Source organism: Lissotriton helveticus, chromosome 5_1, assembly GCF_964261635.1.
Source record: "Lissotriton helveticus chromosome 5_1, aLisHel1.1, whole genome shotgun sequence".
In the NCBI taxonomy this organism is placed as follows: domain Eukaryota; kingdom Metazoa; phylum Chordata; class Amphibia; order Caudata; family Salamandridae; genus Lissotriton; species Lissotriton helveticus.
The window spans coordinates 2,041,970,990-2,041,988,733 of NC_136065.1; the positions used below are offsets into that span (position 1 = coordinate 2,041,970,990).

General features: G+C 47.3%; 1 protein-coding gene across 11 annotated transcripts in view; it reads right to left on the minus strand.

Moving 5' to 3' along the window:
• TNXB (tenascin XB) overlaps positions 1-17,744 on the minus strand; it is a 775,055-nt gene that overhangs the window by 62,272 nt on the left and 695,039 nt on the right. For all 11 annotated transcript variants that reach the window (XM_078645877.1, XM_078645868.1, XM_078645870.1 and 8 more), the window contains 2 exons: positions 16,667-16,828; positions 15,304-15,467 (listed from right to left, as the gene is read on the minus strand). In XM_078645877.1, the coding sequence (XP_078502003.1) occupies positions 15,304-15,467; positions 16,667-16,828 (326 nt within the window). The remainder of the gene's footprint in view (positions 1-15,303; positions 15,468-16,666; positions 16,829-17,744) is intronic.

A 17,744-nucleotide genomic window follows, 5' to 3' on the forward strand; every position in this document is an offset into this window, starting at 1 on the left:
GGAGAGAAGGCTGCGAGGGAAGATGTTATTTGCCGCCTGGAGTTTACAGGGTACCCTCACTACCCACTTGGGAAATATGGCAATAATATGGAGTAACGCACCGCGACTCACTAGAGATGGATTTGGGAGCACTACAAGAACCATCATGCACTGAGCCTGACTACGCCCTTTGAGGCGGGACTAGAAAACTTTATTCAGTGCCCCGTGCAACACGATGTGATTACCAGATGCCTGTGCCCTTTGAGAAAGTGCGAGTGAGCACGAAACGCGTCAGGGCTCTAAAGACTGGGTGAGCGTCCTGTATTCCATGCGGCAGCTTTCCTATTAAAGCAAGAACATTACCTCCTCTGTGTGGCTTCTTCGAGGGGACAACTCTCTTTTCTGAAATGATTAATGACGGCCAGTCCTGCCGTGAAGGAACCCCGCCGTTATCATCGGTCCCATGCTGGCGCCCAGGGGCGCCTCGCTGTTGTGGAGAGAAGGCTGCGAGGGAAGATGTTATTTGCCGCCTGGAGTTTACAGGGTACCCTCACTACCCACTTGGGAAATATGGCAATAATATGGAGTAACGCACCGCGACTCACTAGAGATGGATTTGGGAGCACTACAAGAACCATCAGGCACTGAGCCTGACTACGCCCTTTGAGGCGGGACTAGAAAACTTTATTCAGTGCCCCGTGCAACACGATGTGATTACCAGATGCCTGTGCCCTTTGAGAAAGTGCGAGTGAGCACGAAACGCGTCAGGGCTCTAAAGACTGGGTGAGCGTCCTGTATTCCATGCGGCAGCTTTCCTATTAAAGCAAGAACATTACCTCCTCTGTGTGGCTTCTTCGAGGGGACAACTCTCTTTTCTGAAATGATTAATGACGGCCAGTCCTGCCGTGAAGGAACCCCGCCGTTATCATCGGTCCCATGCTGGCGCCCAGGGGCGCCTCGCTGTTGTGGAGAGAAGGCTGCGAGGGAAGATGTTATTTGCCGCCTGGAGTTTACAGGGTACCCTCACTACCCACTTGGGAAATATGGCAATAATATGGAGTAACGCACCGCGACTCACTAGAGATGGATTTGGGAGCACTACAAGAACCATCAGGCACTGAGCCTGACTACGCCCTTTGAGGCGGGACTAGAAAACTTTATTCAGTGCCCCGTGCAACACGATGTGATTACCAGATGCCTGTGCCCTTTGAGAAAGTGCGAGTGAGCACGAAACTCGTCAGGGCTCTAAAGACTGGGTGAGCGTCCTGTATTCCATGCGGCAGCTTTCCTATTAAAGCAAGAACATTACCTCCTCTGTGTGGCTTCTTCGAGGGGACAACTCTCTTTTCTGAAATGATTAATGACGGCCAGTCCTGCCGTGAAGGAACCCCGCCGTTATCATCGGTCCCATGCTGGCGCCCAGGGGCGCCTCGCTGTTGTGGAGAGAAGGCTGCGAGGGAAGATGTTATTTGCCGCCTGGAGTTTACAGGGTACCCTCACTACCCACTTGGGAAATATGGCAATAATATGGAGTAACGCACCGCGACTCACTAGAGATGGATTTGGGAGCACTACAAGAACCATCAGGCACTGAGCCTGACTACGCCCTTTGAGGCGGGACTAGAAAACTTTATTCAGTGCCCCGTGCAACACGATGTGATTACCAGATGCCTGTGCCCTTTGAGAAAGTGCGAGTGAGCACGAAACGCGTCAGGGCTCTAAAGACTGGGTGAGCGTCCTGTATTCCATGCGGCAGCTTTCCTATTAAAGCAAGAACATTACCTCCTCTGTGTGGCTTCTTCGAGGGGACAACTCTCTTTTCTGAAATGATTAATGACGGCCAGTCCTGCCGTGAAGGAACCCCGCCGTTATCATCGGTCCCATGCTGGCGCCCAGGGGCGCCTCGCTGTTGTGGAGAGAAGGCTGCGAGGGAAGATGTTATTTGCCGCCTGGAGTTTACAGGGTACCCTCACTACCCACTTGGGAAATATGGCAATAATATGGAGTAACGCACCGCGACTCACTAGAGATGGATTTGGGAGCACTACAAGAACCATCAGGCACTGAGCCTGACTACGCCCTTTGAGGCGGGACTAGAAAACTTTATTCAGTGCCCCGTGCAACACGATGTGATTACCAGATGCCTGTGCCCTTTGAGAAAGTGCGAGTGAGCACGAAACGCGTCAGGGCTCTAAAGACTGGGTGAGCGTCCTGTATTCCATGCGGCAGCTTTCCTATTAAAGCAAGAACATTACCTCCTCTGTGTGGCTTCTTCGAGGGGACAACTCTCTTTTCTGAAATGATTAATGACGGCCAGTCCTGCCGTGAAGGAACCCCGCCGTTATCATCGGTCCCATGCTGGCGCCCAGGGGCGCCTCGCTGTTGTGGAGAGAAGGCTGCGAGGGAAGATGTTATTTGCCGCCTGGAATTTACAGGGTACCCTCACTACCCACTTGGGAAATATGGCAATAATATGGAGTAACGCACCGCGACTCACTAGAGATGGATTTGGGAGCACTACAAGAACCATCAGGCACTGAGCCTGACTACGCCCTTTGAGGCGGGACTAGAAAACTTTATTCAGTGCCCCGTGCAACACGATGTGATTACCAGATGCCTGTGCCCTTTGAGAAAGTGCGAGTGAGCACGAAACGCGTCAGGGCTCTAAAGACTGGGTGAGCGTCCTGTATTCCATGCGGCAGCTTTCCTATTAAAGCAAGAACATTACCTCCTCTGTGTGGCTTCTTCGAGGGGACAACTCTCTTTTCTGAAATGATTAATGACGGCCAGTCCTGCCGTGAAGGAACCCCGCCGTTATCATCGGTCCCATGCTGGCGCCCAGGGGCGCCTCGCTGTTGTGGAGAGAAGGCTGCGAGGGAAGATGTTATTTGCCGCCTGGAGTTTACAGGGTACCCTCACTACCCACTTGGGAAATATGGCAATAATATGGAGTAACGCACCGCGACTCACTAGAGATGGATTTGGGAGCACTACAAGAACCATCAGGCACTGAGCCTGACTACGCCCTTTGAGGCGGGACTAGAAAACTTTATTCAGTGCCCCGTGCAACACGATGTGATTACCAGATGCCTGTGCCCTTTGAGAAAGTGCGAGTGAGCACGAAACGCGTCAGGGCTCTAAAGACTGGGTGAGCGTCCTGTATTCCATGCGGCAGCTTTCCTATTAAAGCAAGAACATTACCTCCTCTGTGTGGCTTCTTCGAGGGGACAACTCTCTTTTCTGAAATGATTAATGACGGCCAGTCCTGCCGTGAAGGAACCCCGCCGTTATCATCGGTCCCATGCTGGCGCCCAGGGGCGCCTCGCTGTTGTGGAGAGAAGGCTGCGAGGGAAGATGTTATTTGCCGCCTGGAGTTTACAGGGTACCCTCACTACCCACTTGGGAAATATGGCAATAATATGGAGTAACGCACCGCGACTCACTAGAGATGGATTTGGGAGCACTACAAGAACCATCAGGCACTGAGCCTGACTACGCCCTTTGAGGCGGGACTAGAAAACTTTATTCAGTGCCCCGTGCAACACGATGTGATTACCAGATGCCTGTGCCCTTTGAGAAAGTGCGAGTGAGCACGAAACGCGTCAGGGCTCTAAAGACTGGGTGAGCGTCCTGTATTCCATGCGGCAGCTTTCCTATTAAAGCAAGAACATTACCTCCTCTGTGTGGCTTCTTCGAGGGGACAACTCTCTTTTCTGAAATGATTAATGACGGCCAGTCCTGCCGTGAAGGAACCCCGCCGTTATCATCGGTCCCATGCTGGCGCCCAGGGGCGCCTCGCTGTTGTGGAGAGAAGGCTGCGAGGGAAGATGTTATTTGCCGCCTGGAGTTTACAGGGTACCCTCACTACCCACTTGGGAAATATGGCAATAATATGGAGTAACGCACCGCGACTCACTAGAGATGGATTTGGGAGCACTACAAGAACCATCAGGCACTGAGCCTGACTACGCCCTTTGAGGCGGGACTAGAAAACTTTATTCAGTGCCCCGTGCAACACGATGTGATTACCAGATGCCTGTGCCCTTTGAGAAAGTGCGAGTGAGCACGAAACGCGTCAGGGCTCTAAAGACTGGGTGAGCGTCCTGTATTCCATGCGGCAGCTTTCCTATTAAAGCAAGAACATTACCTCCTCTGTGTGGCTTCTTCGAGGGGACAACTCTCTTTTCTGAAATGATTAATGACGGCCAGTCCTGCCGTGAAGGAACCCCGCCGTTATCATCGGTCCCATGCTGGCGCCCAGGGGCGCCTCGCTGTTGTGGAGAGAAGGCTGCGAGGGAAGATGTTATTTGCCGCCTGGAGTTTACAGGGTACCCTCACTACCCACTTGGGAAATATGGCAATAATATGGAGTAACGCACCGCGACTCACTAGAGATGGATTTGGGAGCACTACAAGAACCATCAGGCACTGAGCCTGACTACGCCCTTTGAGGCGGGACTAGAAAACTTTATTCAGTGCCCCGTGCAACACGATGTGATTACCAGATGCCTGTGCCCTTTGAGAAAGTGCGAGTGAGCACGAAACGCGTCAGGGCTCTAAAGACTGGGTGAGCGTCCTGTATTCCATGCGGCAGCTTTCCTATTAAAGGAAGAACATTACCTCCTCTGTGTGGCTTCTTCGAGGGGACAACTCTCTTTTCTGAAATGATTAATGACGGCCAGTCCTGCCGTGAAGGAACCCCGCCGTTATCATCGGTCCCATGCTGGCGCCCAGGGGCGCCTCGCTGTTGTGGAGAGAAGGCTGCGAGGGAAGATGTTATTTGCCGCCTGGAGTTTACAGGGTACCCTCACTACCCACTTGGGAAATATGGCAATAATATGGAGTAACGCACCGCGACTCACTAGAGATGGATTTGGGAGCACTACAAGAACCATCAGGCACTGAGCCTGACTACGCCCTTTGAGGCGGGACTAGAAAACTTTATTCAGTGCCCCGTGCAACACGATGTGATTACCAGATGCCTGTGCCCTTTGAGAAAGTGCGAGTGAGCACGAAACGCGTCAGGGCTCTAAAGACTGGGTGAGCGTCCTGTATTCCATGCGGCAGCTTTCCTATTAAAGCAAGAACATTACCTCCTCTGTGTGGCTTCTTCGAGGGGACAACTCTCTTTTCTGAAATGATTAATGACGGCCAGTCCTGCCGTGAAGGAACCCCGCCGTTATCATCGGTCCCATGCTGGCGCCCAGGGGCGCCTCGCTGTTGTGGAGAGAAGGCTGCGAGGGAAGATGTTATTTGCCGCCTGGAGTTTACAGGGTACCCTCACTACCCACTTGGGAAATATGGCAATAATATGGAGTAACGCACCGCGACTCACTAGAGATGGATTTGGGAGCACTACAAGAACCATCAGGCACTGAGCCTGACTACGCCCTTTGAGGCGGGACTAGAAAACTTTATTCAGTGCCCCGTGCAACACGATGTGATTACCAGATGCCTGTGCCCTTTGAGAAAGTGCGAGTGAGCACGAAACGCGTCAGGGCTCTAAAGACTGGGTGAGCGTCCTGTATTCCATGCGGCAGCTTTCCTATTAAAGCAAGAACATTACCTCCTCTGTGTGGCTTCTTCGAGGGGACAACTCTCTTTTCTGAAATGATTAATGACGGCCAGTCCTGCCGTGAAGGAACCCCGCCGTTATCATCGGTCCCATGCTGGCGCCCAGGGGCGCCTCGCTGTTGTGCAGAGAAGGCTGCGAGGGAAGATGTTATATGCCGCCTGGAGTTTACAGGGTACCCTCACTACCCACTTGGGAAATATGGCAATAATATGGAGTAACGCACCGCGACTCACTAGAGATGGATTTGGGAGCACTACAAGAACCATCAGGCACTGAGCCTGACTACGCCCTTTGAGGCGGGACTAGAAAACTTTATTCAGTGCCCCGTGCAACACGATGTGATTACCAGATGCCTGTGCCCTTTGAGAAAGTGCGAGTGAGCACGAAACGCGTCAGGACTCTAAAGACTGGGTGAGCGTCCTGTATTCCATGTGGCAGCTTTCCTATTAAAGCAAGAACATTACCTCCTCTGTGTGGCTTCTTCGAGGGGACAACTCTCTTTTCTGAAATGATTAATGACGGCCAGTCCTGCCGTGAAGGAACCCCGCCGTTATCATCGGTCCCATGCTGGCGCCCAGGGGCGCCTCGCTGTTGTGGAGAGAAGGCTGCGAGGGAAGATGTTATTTGCCGCCTGGAGTTTACAGGGTACCCTCACTACCCACTTGGGAAATATGGCAATAATATGGAGTAACGCACCGCGACTCACTAGAGATGGATTTGGGAGCACTACAAGAACCATCAGGCACTGAGCCTGACTACGCCCCTTGAGGCGGGACTAGAAAACTTTATTCAGTGCCCCGTGCAACACGATGTGATTACCAGATGCCTGTGCCCTTTGAGAAAGTGCGAGTGAGCACGAAACGCGTCAGGGCTCTAAAGACTGGGTGAGCGTCCTGTATTCCATGCGGCAGCTTTCCTATTAAAGCAAGAACATTACCTCCTCTGTGTGGCTTCTTCGAGGGGACAACTCTCTTTTCTGAAATGATATATATATATATATGCATATATATATATATATATACACAAACATATATATATATATATATGTGTGTGTGTGTGATAAAGTCTCTTCAACCAGCGGTCAGAGCCCCTCGCACAGCATCCACCCCGTCATGCACAGAAGGACATGGCACCACCAAGGAGGTAATTCTATAGTAAATGTGATTTATTTAAACATTAAATAGCACCAAGGTGAAATATATTTCTCCAGTATTGGGGTGTCTTTCATAGATTCACATCGCTGAATCATTCCCCGTCGTTGGAGTGGGAGTCCCACAGTACAAAAAAAAGCAATATTATGCCTATAGAAAAACCAAAACCTTGGTAATAACAAACCAGGAAGTAAAGTAGCCCTAAGCTACAGTGTACAAAACTTCCACACTCATGACTATCCTAGTCATTTTGTATAGACCAAACTGCAGCCAATCAGGCGACAGCACCCACCAGAATGTTCTCCTCAGGCTCTCAGATTTTCCCACCACACGTCGTGTGAAGGGAGTCTCCCTGAGCTCTGCTCAGTTTCTTCTTACTTTGGTTGGGTTTTTACCTTCTAAAGATGTCTACTTCAAGATCCCTCTTTAGGGCTTGTGATTCTTGTGGGAAGCTGAGGCTGTTTAAGGAGGATCCTCACAAGAAGTGCATATATTGTTTATATCCAGATCATGAGGTAAAGGAGTGTAAGATCTGCAGAACCTTTCCTCAGAAAACCCTCAGGGACAGAGAGGGTCGTCTTCTCCTGTGGCTCCAAAAGATCAAGGACCAGGATAACCCAGTTTCTGAGATAGGGAGTATAGCCTCGGGGTCTACTAGGTCCTTTAGAAAGAGGAAGGCTGAGGTTGAGAAGGCTTCTCCTGGGGCAAAGGTGTTGAAGAAAGCCCAATCCTCTCAGGATTCTGGCGTGCCTTCTACTTCAAAAAAGGCTTCTCCACCTGTTAAATCTGGTCCTGGTACGCCCCCAAGGAAAACTGGAAAATCTTCATCGTCCAAGACAGCTTCTCATAAAATTTTACCCCAGAGTAAGACTTTGTCTATTTCAGCGTCGACGACAGCTCCACTGTCGACATCTCTTCACGTCAGCGCTTCTTCAACATCTACGTGACATTCTCCTCACCAAGACCAGCTATGGTGATGTCTGCAGCCTCCTCACCGTCTATGCTGGTTCAGGTATCAATTCGTCCCATCTCGTCGATGAAGATAGAGCCATCGATCAAGATTCTAAAGGTACCGTTGACGAGTACTTTGTCGTCGACGACTGTCTTATCGTCGACGAGCTCATCGTCGACGAAGATCACCCTCCGAGGATTACCCTGCCGTCGACGACATCATCGTTGTCGAAGAAATCGCTCCCGCCGACGACGTTACCGTCGACGAAGAAAATACTCCAGTCGACGACATCATCGTCGACGAAGAAGACACTCCCGTCGACAAAGTCATCGTCGACGTAGAAGACACTCCCGTCGACGACGTCACCGTCGACGAAGATGGTAACGTCGACAGACACACCGTTGGCGAACATTGCTTTTCCACAGACGTATACTGGTTTTTCTCCGTCCACGACGACGGTGGTACCGTCGACGCCTCCACTGTCAGCTTGTACAGAACTGCAAGTGTGGTCAGCCAAGCCGTCTACAATTCCTTTTCCGTCACCGTCTACCACAGCTTCATTGCTAGAAAGACGTGGATCATCCCTAACAGCTCTATCTCCATTAAAATTGCCAGAGCAGTTGTTAGACTCTGAGGAGGAAGAGGAGGAATCCTACGAGGATGAAAGTTTTCGTGCAGCCAGAAGCCCATCTGTGCTGCTTATAAAATACCAGGATGAAGAACACGAAGAGGAACAATTCCTTGAGCCTTTTGGTCGGGCTCCTGTGCCGGTGCCTTCCGCGCAGATGCCATTGGATCTACTACATAACCTTCAGTATATGTTGAGTGACTATTATCGCCGATTCCCACCTTCAGAATCAGGTGATTCACGCCTCTCAACGCCTATGCCACAAACATCTACGGCACCATTAAGACCACCAAGACAATCTTCTCCGCTGCCAACTTCGGAGACACAACCTACAATACCTCCCTCGCCAGTACCATCTCATCACACCCAGGATGATGTTACTTCTGATTAGGAAAGAGAAGAAGGCGAGGTAGACGACAAGTCAGTACTGTCGGAGTGGGATGAGTATCAAGCGCAAATTCCTTCTGCAGCTGGTCCACCTACAGCGGACTTTCCGCCGGTAGACATTGCGACTTTTCATCAAATCATCGACAGGGCAACTAAAAGGTTTCTCATCACCATGGAGGCTAAACAGGATGATTGCTTTCTGTATGATTTTGAAGATTGACTTTATTTGGAAGGAGGGTTTGAAGATAATGGCTACGCCAAACTCTCTCCCGGCAGTTCTACCTCGAGTGGATAAGAAATATAAGACGCCTCTCACTTCTCCGGCATGCCTTATTGGTCAAGCTAAAACAGATTCAGTTGTTGCCGAGGCGGCTCAGAGGAGGGCCAGAAATCCTTCCTCGCAAATCACTGCTCCCCCGGATAGGGAGGGAAGACGTCTTGATTCAATAGGCAAGAAGGTCTCGACTATAGCGGCAACTACTGTCCGTGCCGCGAACTCCCTAGCGATACTTGGGAGGTATGACAGGCAGATGTTGTCAGACATAGCGCCTTACATTGAGAAGCTTTCGGAGCCTGAGAGGTTTGAAGCCAAAAAGATATTGCACGAAGGTGAATGTGCATCGGCTGAAATAATTGATGCTGCAGTGGACTTGGCGGCTACAGGTTTCAGACAGCTGGCGGGTGCAGCTGTTCTGAGAAGACAAGGATTGCTCAAATCTACATCATTTCGCTTGGAGGTCCAGTCTAAGATCATGGACATGGCCTATGATGGAGAGTTCCTTTTCGGGCAACACCTGGATGAGGCTTTACAAGTCATAAAGAAGGACACGGAAACAGCACGATCGCTGGGAACTCTGCAATTCCGTAAGTCTTCCTTTTGTGGTGCAAGAGGAAGAGGCAATTTCTCAAACAGAGAAAGTTACTCGCAGCAGCGTTCATATAACAACACGCAAGGTAACCAAAGATACCAACCGTACAGACAACAATTGTACGGTCAGAAAGGAAACAATTATTCCCAGACAAGAAGGAAATCCTCTTATCGAGGAAGAAACACCAGCAAAAGCAAGTGAGACGTACAACCTGCCACCACTTCTACCCAAGCCAAATTTACAAATTGGAGGAAGAATATCCCACTACTTATCAAATTGGTCCAAGATTACTACGGACATATGGGTCCTGGACGTTGTATCCAGGGACCACATTCTACAATTTGTCTAAGCCCCTCCAAATTCTCCCCCAAAAGGTCCACCACTAGCTCATCTCAAAGAGCTGTTCTCCCAAATATATTCCATGATTCGAAAAGGAGCAATCGAAAAGGTACCTCGATTGCAAAGAGGGAAAGGATTTTATTAGAGATTTTTCCTGATTCGCAAAAAGGCAGGGGAATGGCGCCCCATCCTCGACCTACGTGCCCTCAACAAATACCTCAAAAAATTGTCCTTCCGGATGTTAACACTTCAAGAAATCCTCCAGTTTCTCTCAGAAGGGGATCACATGGCAACACTCGACCTTCAGGACGCATACTTCCATGTGCCCATCCTTCCCAGACACAGGAAGTTTTTAAGGTTCAGAGTGGCTGGCAGGGACTTTCAGTTCAAAGTTCTCCCTTTTGGACTGCGTTCAGCCCCCAGAGTTTTCACAAAGATATTAGCTCCGGTAGCAGCTCATCTTCGATTGGAAGGAATTCAAATTGACCCATATTTGGACAACTGCCTTATCAAGGCCAGTTCTCTAGTCACAGCAGAAGCTCACGTTCAAAGGTGCCTCTCACTATTCCAGAGCCTGGGTTTCTCAGTAAATTTCGAAAAGTCTCATCTGACTCCATCCCAAAGGAAGTCTTTCTTGGGAGCAACGTTGGACACGCAACTTGCCCGAGTTTTTGTTTCAAACGAAAGACAGATAAAGATCCACAGAATGGCTTACATATTGCTGAAAAAAGAGTGCGTTTCTGTTCGCAAGTTCAAGTCTTTCCTAGGGATGATCTCGTTCTGTATCCCTCTCATCCCCAACTGTCGTCTAAAAATGAGGCCATTGCAGGAAGAGCTCAGTCTTCAGTGGGTTCAGGTGGTAGGATCCTTCGAGGACATAATCAACATAACTCCTCGGATGAGGAACTCCATTTAATGGTGGATGCAAACGAGCAACCTGCAAGTGGGATGTGCATTCCTGACAGAGGTGCCCAGATTCATCGTTATTGCTTCTCTGGAGGGCTGGGGCGCACACCTCCAGGGAATGACAATCAATGGAAAATGGAACGTACAACAGAAAAAGTGGCACATAAACCTCCTAGAGCTACGAGCCATTTTTCTCGCTCTGAAGTCCTTTTAAAAAAATCATCGAGGGTTCCACGGTTCTAATTCGAACAGACAATACGATCAGCATGCATTACCTGAAAAAACAGGGAGGCACAAGGTCGGCCCGGTTATCTCGTCAAGCACAAGAGATTTGGAATTGGGCTCTGGATCACGACATCAATCTTTCAGCGATCCGTGTTCCAGGGGTTTCCAATGTGCTAGCGGACTCCCTCAGCAGGTCTGCTGTATTCAATCACAAATGGAAGATCCATCAGCCAATCCTGGATCGAGTATTCCGAGAGTGGGGTCACCCGGACCTGGATTTGTTTGCGACGAATCAGAACCGGAAATGCCCATGCTTTGCAAGCTGGATTCCCCACAAGAACACATGCGGGGATGCCCTTTCGATTAACTGGTTTCGGATATTTGCATACGCCTTTCCACCGATTCCTTTAGTCCCCAAGGTCATCAGGAAGATGAAGAGGCAACCATGTCGACTAATCCTGATCGCTCCAAGGTGGCCCCGACAATATTGGTTCACCGAACTTCTGCTACTCTCGGAGTGCAGTCCAATCCAACTGCCTCAAATACCGAATCTCCTAACCACTCAAGGGGGCCAAGAGTGCCATCCGGACCCAGCTTCCTTGAAATTATCAGCTTGGGTCCTCAACACAATGAGTTCGCCCACTTAGACATCCCTTCAGATTGTCAAGAAGTTCTGGCCAATGCTAGAGTGCCAGCCACGATTAAAACCTACAAGCTCAAATGGAAGCGTTTTTGTGCCTGGTGTCGCTCTGCTGATCTACATCCCATCCATGCTAGACCAGAACAGATCTTGCCTTTCTTCCTTCATCTGGCTAGATCAGGTTTATCGCATTCAACTCTAAAGGTATTTCTGGCAGCCATTTCCAGATTCCGTCAAGACGGATCAAATTCTCTTTTTTCTTCAAGGGTAATTCAGCAATTTTTTAAAGGACTATTCCGTATGTTTCCTCCAATTCGACGTTCACCTCCAACTTGGCATTTGAATGTGGTGCTCGCTCAACTCTTGCGATACCCCTTTGAACCCATTCATAAGATTGACCTCAAATTCCTTTCATGGAAGGTCTCTGTACTCTTGGCATTGACGTCAGCTAGAAGGGTCAGTGACATTCAAGCATTCACCTCTAAATCTCTTTTCTTCCAATTTACTTCAGATTCCGTGGTGCTACGTACTAATCCTAGGTACATGCCCAAAGATCCATCTGACTTTCATCTTAATGAGCCGGTGATTCTCAAGACATTTTTTTCAAATCCACAATCAGCGGCTAAAGAAGCTTTACACTCTTTAGACATCAGGAGATGTCTCAAGTTCTACCTTCAATGAACAGCCACTATTCGCAAAACAGACCAACTGTTTGTGGCCTATGGAAAACTGCGCCAGGGATGCGCGGTATCCAAAGAGACTATAGCCTGATGGGTTTCCTCAGCATTTGGACTCTGTCATCAACAAGCAGGAAGACCCTTACAGTCTTTACCAAGAGCGCACTCTACAAGAGCGGTATCCTCTTCCACCGCTCTTTTCGCGGGTGTGCCTCTTCTTCAGATCTGCAGAGCTGCAACTTGGTCCAGCAGGCACACTTTTACCAGACACTACTGTTTGGACTCGGCCAGTGATGCAGATGCTTCGGTGGGAAGAGCAGTTCTTTGTAATCTTTTCAAATAAGGTGAGCCTCTGTTCTCCCTCCTCCTATATGCTCTTTTTAGACGCTTCTAACATGTTATTATTGTTTGGCTATTTATGCTTCTATACTATGATACAATACGCGTCTAATGAGCATGATGTTCTTCTGTACTGCTATCTACTCTGATTCAGGCATGTGAATCTATGAATGACACCCCAATACTGGAGAAGAACAATAGTTACTTACCTGTAATCTGTGGTTCTCCAGTATTGGTGTCTTTCATAGATTCACATGCACTCGCCCACCTCCCCTCAGAGGCTCCCTCAGGCAATTATTTTGGTTTCACTCCTGTGCGAGAAAATCTGAGAGCCTGAGCCTCTGAGGAGAACATTCTGGTGGGTGCTGTCACCTGATGGGCTGCAGTTTGGTCTCTACAAAATGACTAGGATAGTCATGAGTGTGGAAGTTTTGTACACTGTAGCTTAGGGCTATTTAACTACCAGGTTTGTTATTACCAAGGTTTTGGTTTTTCTATAGGCATATTATTGCTTTTTTATGTACCGTGGGACTCCCACTCCGACGACGGGGAATGATTCAGACATGTGAATCTATGAAAGACACCAATACTGGAGAACCACAGATTACAGGTAAGTAACTATTGTTCTTACTTTTTACTCAAGGTGACAGTGCTTTCCTTAGTTTTAGGTTTCATTATTGAGCTGCTGTAGGCCAACATCTATCAAAACATTGATGTTGGAATCTCTCGCTCATCTGTGGTATAAACTATTAAGTGTTGTATTAAATCATTAGCCATTCCTTTTGTTAAGTACATGTACTATTAGATATTATTGTAGTCAGACGGCTTAATTCAGACAAAGCACTGCATAGAATTTTAAACTCCAATTATGGCTATAATGGTTTTCCTTTAATCTCTGCATCTAGTGACTGCAAATTATGGAAGAATACATTGCAGTAAATCTACCAACAGTACTTGGATGGACAGTTTTAATGCTTTTTAAATATTCAAGAACAATACTGTATACCATGAAATGAATAATGTATACCTTGAAATGAATTTATTTGATTTCTTCAAATTAGACATTTCTTTTTGTCAGATCCTGATAAGACATGGAACAGTCCTCGATCACAGCTAATTAATTTTTTAAAACAAATTGGCGCGTATTATAACCAATTTCTATTAATTCTTATTAAGTTATACCAGATATGGTGAAGTGGGCAGATGAATGGCTTTCGTAATCAGAATCCCATGCTGTATTTAAACAGTCAGTCCACCATATATATTAAGTTATCACCATTACAAAATAACAGGTCTAATAGTATAAGACCCTACTTGACATTTATACCACCACATATCAAAACACTGTAGAGCGCAGGGCAGTTTGTATGTCTTTGATGGCAGCAGTAGTGGCTTGCACAGGTAAGATTGGTGAGGCGGGGTGCAGAGTGGTGGAAATCGCCAGATGGCGTGCTAAGTAATATTAAATAAATAATTTAAAAAACACTTACTTTGCATTCACCTCAGCACCGGCGATGTGGGGAGTGCAAAGTACGTGGTTTTATTTATTTAATATTACTTAGCCAGTCAACTCTCAAATTCCACTACCCCGCCCGACCGCCCACTGCTCTTGTGTGAGCCGCCACTGGATGCCAGTCAACCCATGCAGATCGTTTCATATATCTGCAGTGTGCCACAGGTTCCTTAAATTTTGGCATAATGTCTTTCACATACTTTACCTTTCTTACCAGGGACCGCTCAGATGATCTCTAAATGAGTTGCCAGAGCACTACACGTGTTCTTATAATACCATTTTGGTGTCCTCAATATTGTTTTCCTTCCCCATGCAAAACATCAAAATTCTTTCAGTACTTCTGAATTTTTGTAATCAGATATTGACTTCAGTCTTATTTGAACATGTGTTTTCAAACACAGTGCGTGCAAGCCAAAGGCACCTGTTCACAGCACAGGGGGGCTTATTACGATGTTGGTTGGAGTTGCCTCTGACTAACACCGTCTCGGACACTGTTCGGTTGTATTCCCACTGTTCTCTATGGGAGCTTGTGTTACGGCCATAAACTGGCCGTAATACAGGCTCCTATAGACAAATGGGTTTGTGTGTAAAAACCTGCACCCTATGGCAGATACCCCATGGTGCCTGTCACACACTGCGGATTTTCACAGGGGGTACCCTAGGCCCCCCTTCGTCCACCAACTGTAGACCACAGTGGCTAGTGACCACCTAAATTGCTTTGCATGTCGGAAGGGTCGGCACCGAAAGACTGTCGGAAACCGACATCGTAATCCCAATGGCGGAAACCCCGTCCATAGGGGATTGCGGTGCGGTTCTGACCGACAGGAATTCTCCGAGCGTCGGTTGGAACCGAGTTGGAATGATTGGCCGGCTTACGTTCCGACCGCCAACATCGTAATCGGGTGGTCGGACCAAAAACCAACCAAGTTTGTCGGAAAGTCTCCAACACGGTAGGAAAGCTTCCAACTAGCAGTTGTAGGCCTTCCAACCGACATCGTAATCGGCTCCTAATTGTATTGTGAAAGAAGCATTGGTATGCACATTTATGGAGAAACAGATTTTCAGCAAAAAGGTTTACACTTTTTGTTTTATACTTGAAACTTTTATTTTGGTTCATTCTCACCTGATGATCTTTATTGTTCCCGTAGAGCCCATTCAGGTTGACATAATGGCAATTCTTATACCACCAGGCCCCGCGGTATGAGATGGAACAGGGCATAATGTGTTTATTGCGATCACGGTCTCTTGTAGAGAAGATCATGTTGTTGTGGTAGCTCAGTGAATCACCTAAGGCAGGAAGAAGCAGCATGTATCAGGTCAAAGAAGAAACTAAAGACATTCCTGTAGTTGATAGGGTGGCAGCTGCTAGCAGGCACTCTATGCCTTGCACGTTACCTGTTGAAAGTTGTAAGATATATTAGTCGCTTTCTTTCCAGAAATATCTAATGTCTATATTGGGAACAAGGTTAATCTTAATGGCTGAATGTGGTAATAGGCCTCCCTGGGTTTGATTTGCAGCCTTTCCTTCTGCACTACTCTAATCAGAATTTTCAATAAATTCATCCTATTTGAATTGGTTACCCATTGAGGCTCATAGCACCTACAATACCACTGATTCCCCTACAAAGAAGTATTCTTGGGCACTACTGAATACTTGTCACACAGACTGATAATATTCTAACTGAACAGATCATCAGTGAGTAATCTGTTGCCTGATTTCAAACTCCCAAGTTCAATACTAGCTCTACATAGAAATAGTCCTTTCCTAATAATGTCCCTAAGATTTAGAACTCTCTTGCAGCCTACCTTCACCTTGATAGTTCTCTAAACAAGATCAGAACAACACTAAATACGTACCTTCTATGCATTGTGCTTGATCATACATGGCTTTGAGACATTCCATTGATGATTATGCCTATATTCTATAATGCATCAAATTTCTTATACTATAAAGCTCATTCGTTCATACGTTTACACTAAACATCAAATTATTTCATGCACCCTCTTTATCTATGTTAACACACTGCTTACAATACCTATGTCTCTGTGATGTGTTCTGTCAACCAACTTAGGGTTCAAATCATGCAGTGTAAAAATGAGTACATTAAAATATGGCCTAATGCACCTGAGGGAAATTCTTCTGTCTCTAGATCACAGAAGGTAGCTGAACTTTATTCTTTCTTTCAGGTATACTAATTATGTGTGTGTAAATCTCGGCTCAAGTAATAGGAGAAATCAAGATTTGAAGAATGACTAACTATTCATTTCACCAAAGTGGGGGACTTAATCTCCTAAATCGATTTTTAAGATGTGGGTAGAACCCTTCCATAGTCTGATGTCAAGAGTAAAAGTTGTTCTTCCATTTGGATACGGACAGTCCTCACTTCCTGGTATTAGTGTACAGATTTAAACATTCTTATCCCCAGTAAAGAAATTCTATATCATACTTCCCCGAGCCTTTCTGTGCACCATAGTGTCTTTCTTACCAGCAGTGCCACTGTATTTTCCGAGTCGTAGCCGGTAGTGGTTGTTTTGTGTGTCCACTCGGAAACTGTCGTAGACTGCGTAGGCGGATTCATTCTTAGTGCGTAGATCAACTCGCAGCTCATAGGCTCCCTGAGATGTCAACTTATGCAGGTTCTCGTTACCTAAGAATTCAAAGCAGAGTGAATCACAATCACCTAGGTATACTCTTCCCTTCTCTCAAAAGGACCCTCACGCTGGGAGGGCTGCAAAGTGCTGTAGATCAGGTCCAACCGATACACGTAGGCTCTTTTCTCTCTTTTTTTTCTCGCTCTACTTCACTCAACCCCACTCTCCCATCTTTATATCTGTTCCTCCCTCTCGTATTCAGAGGAAGCATTGTAGTGATAAAGTCGCTCACACTGTAAGCTAGCTGATGACAGTCTTGCAAGGATTGCAGGCGCCTGTTGTGCTTAAAACTGTGCGGAATGGGGAACTCTGCATTGGTACAGGTCAATTTCCATATTCTCTTCCAGGTTAACCATGACACAAGTGCCCTTTGAGCCTGTTTCTTGCAATCTTTGATTGGATTCATGCAATCCTGAAAGCCACTGCACACTTATTCACTTGCTGTGGTAGGTGGTTGAACATCCTAATGTGCATTAACAACCTCTGAGGTGGAGAATGGTGACAATAGATTGTGTACTAGCAGCTGCATTTGTAATACCTTCCAGATTCCCAGGAACTGATGTTTAATGGGGAAGCTCGCAAGGTATTCTTAGATCATTTTGTTCTTTCCCTTCTAAACTATCCTTTTTATGATAGATGGAATCTGAAAGGGTTACTCAACCTGCACAGACTGGCAAGTTTTCCCATGCAACGTGTGTTTCTTCATTTTTCCTGTTTTCCTTCTTCAAAACACTTGATGACCTAGTCATATCTGACATCGGAGAACTTGCAATCCCTGCACTTCCAATGTATGACACACACCTGGACACATTCCCTCCCCAGCCTACAATCATCCCTCTGACCCCACTGTCAACATATCTCTGCCCTACAAATATCTCTGTTCCCCACCCAGTCAGCAAAATGTCCCCAGTC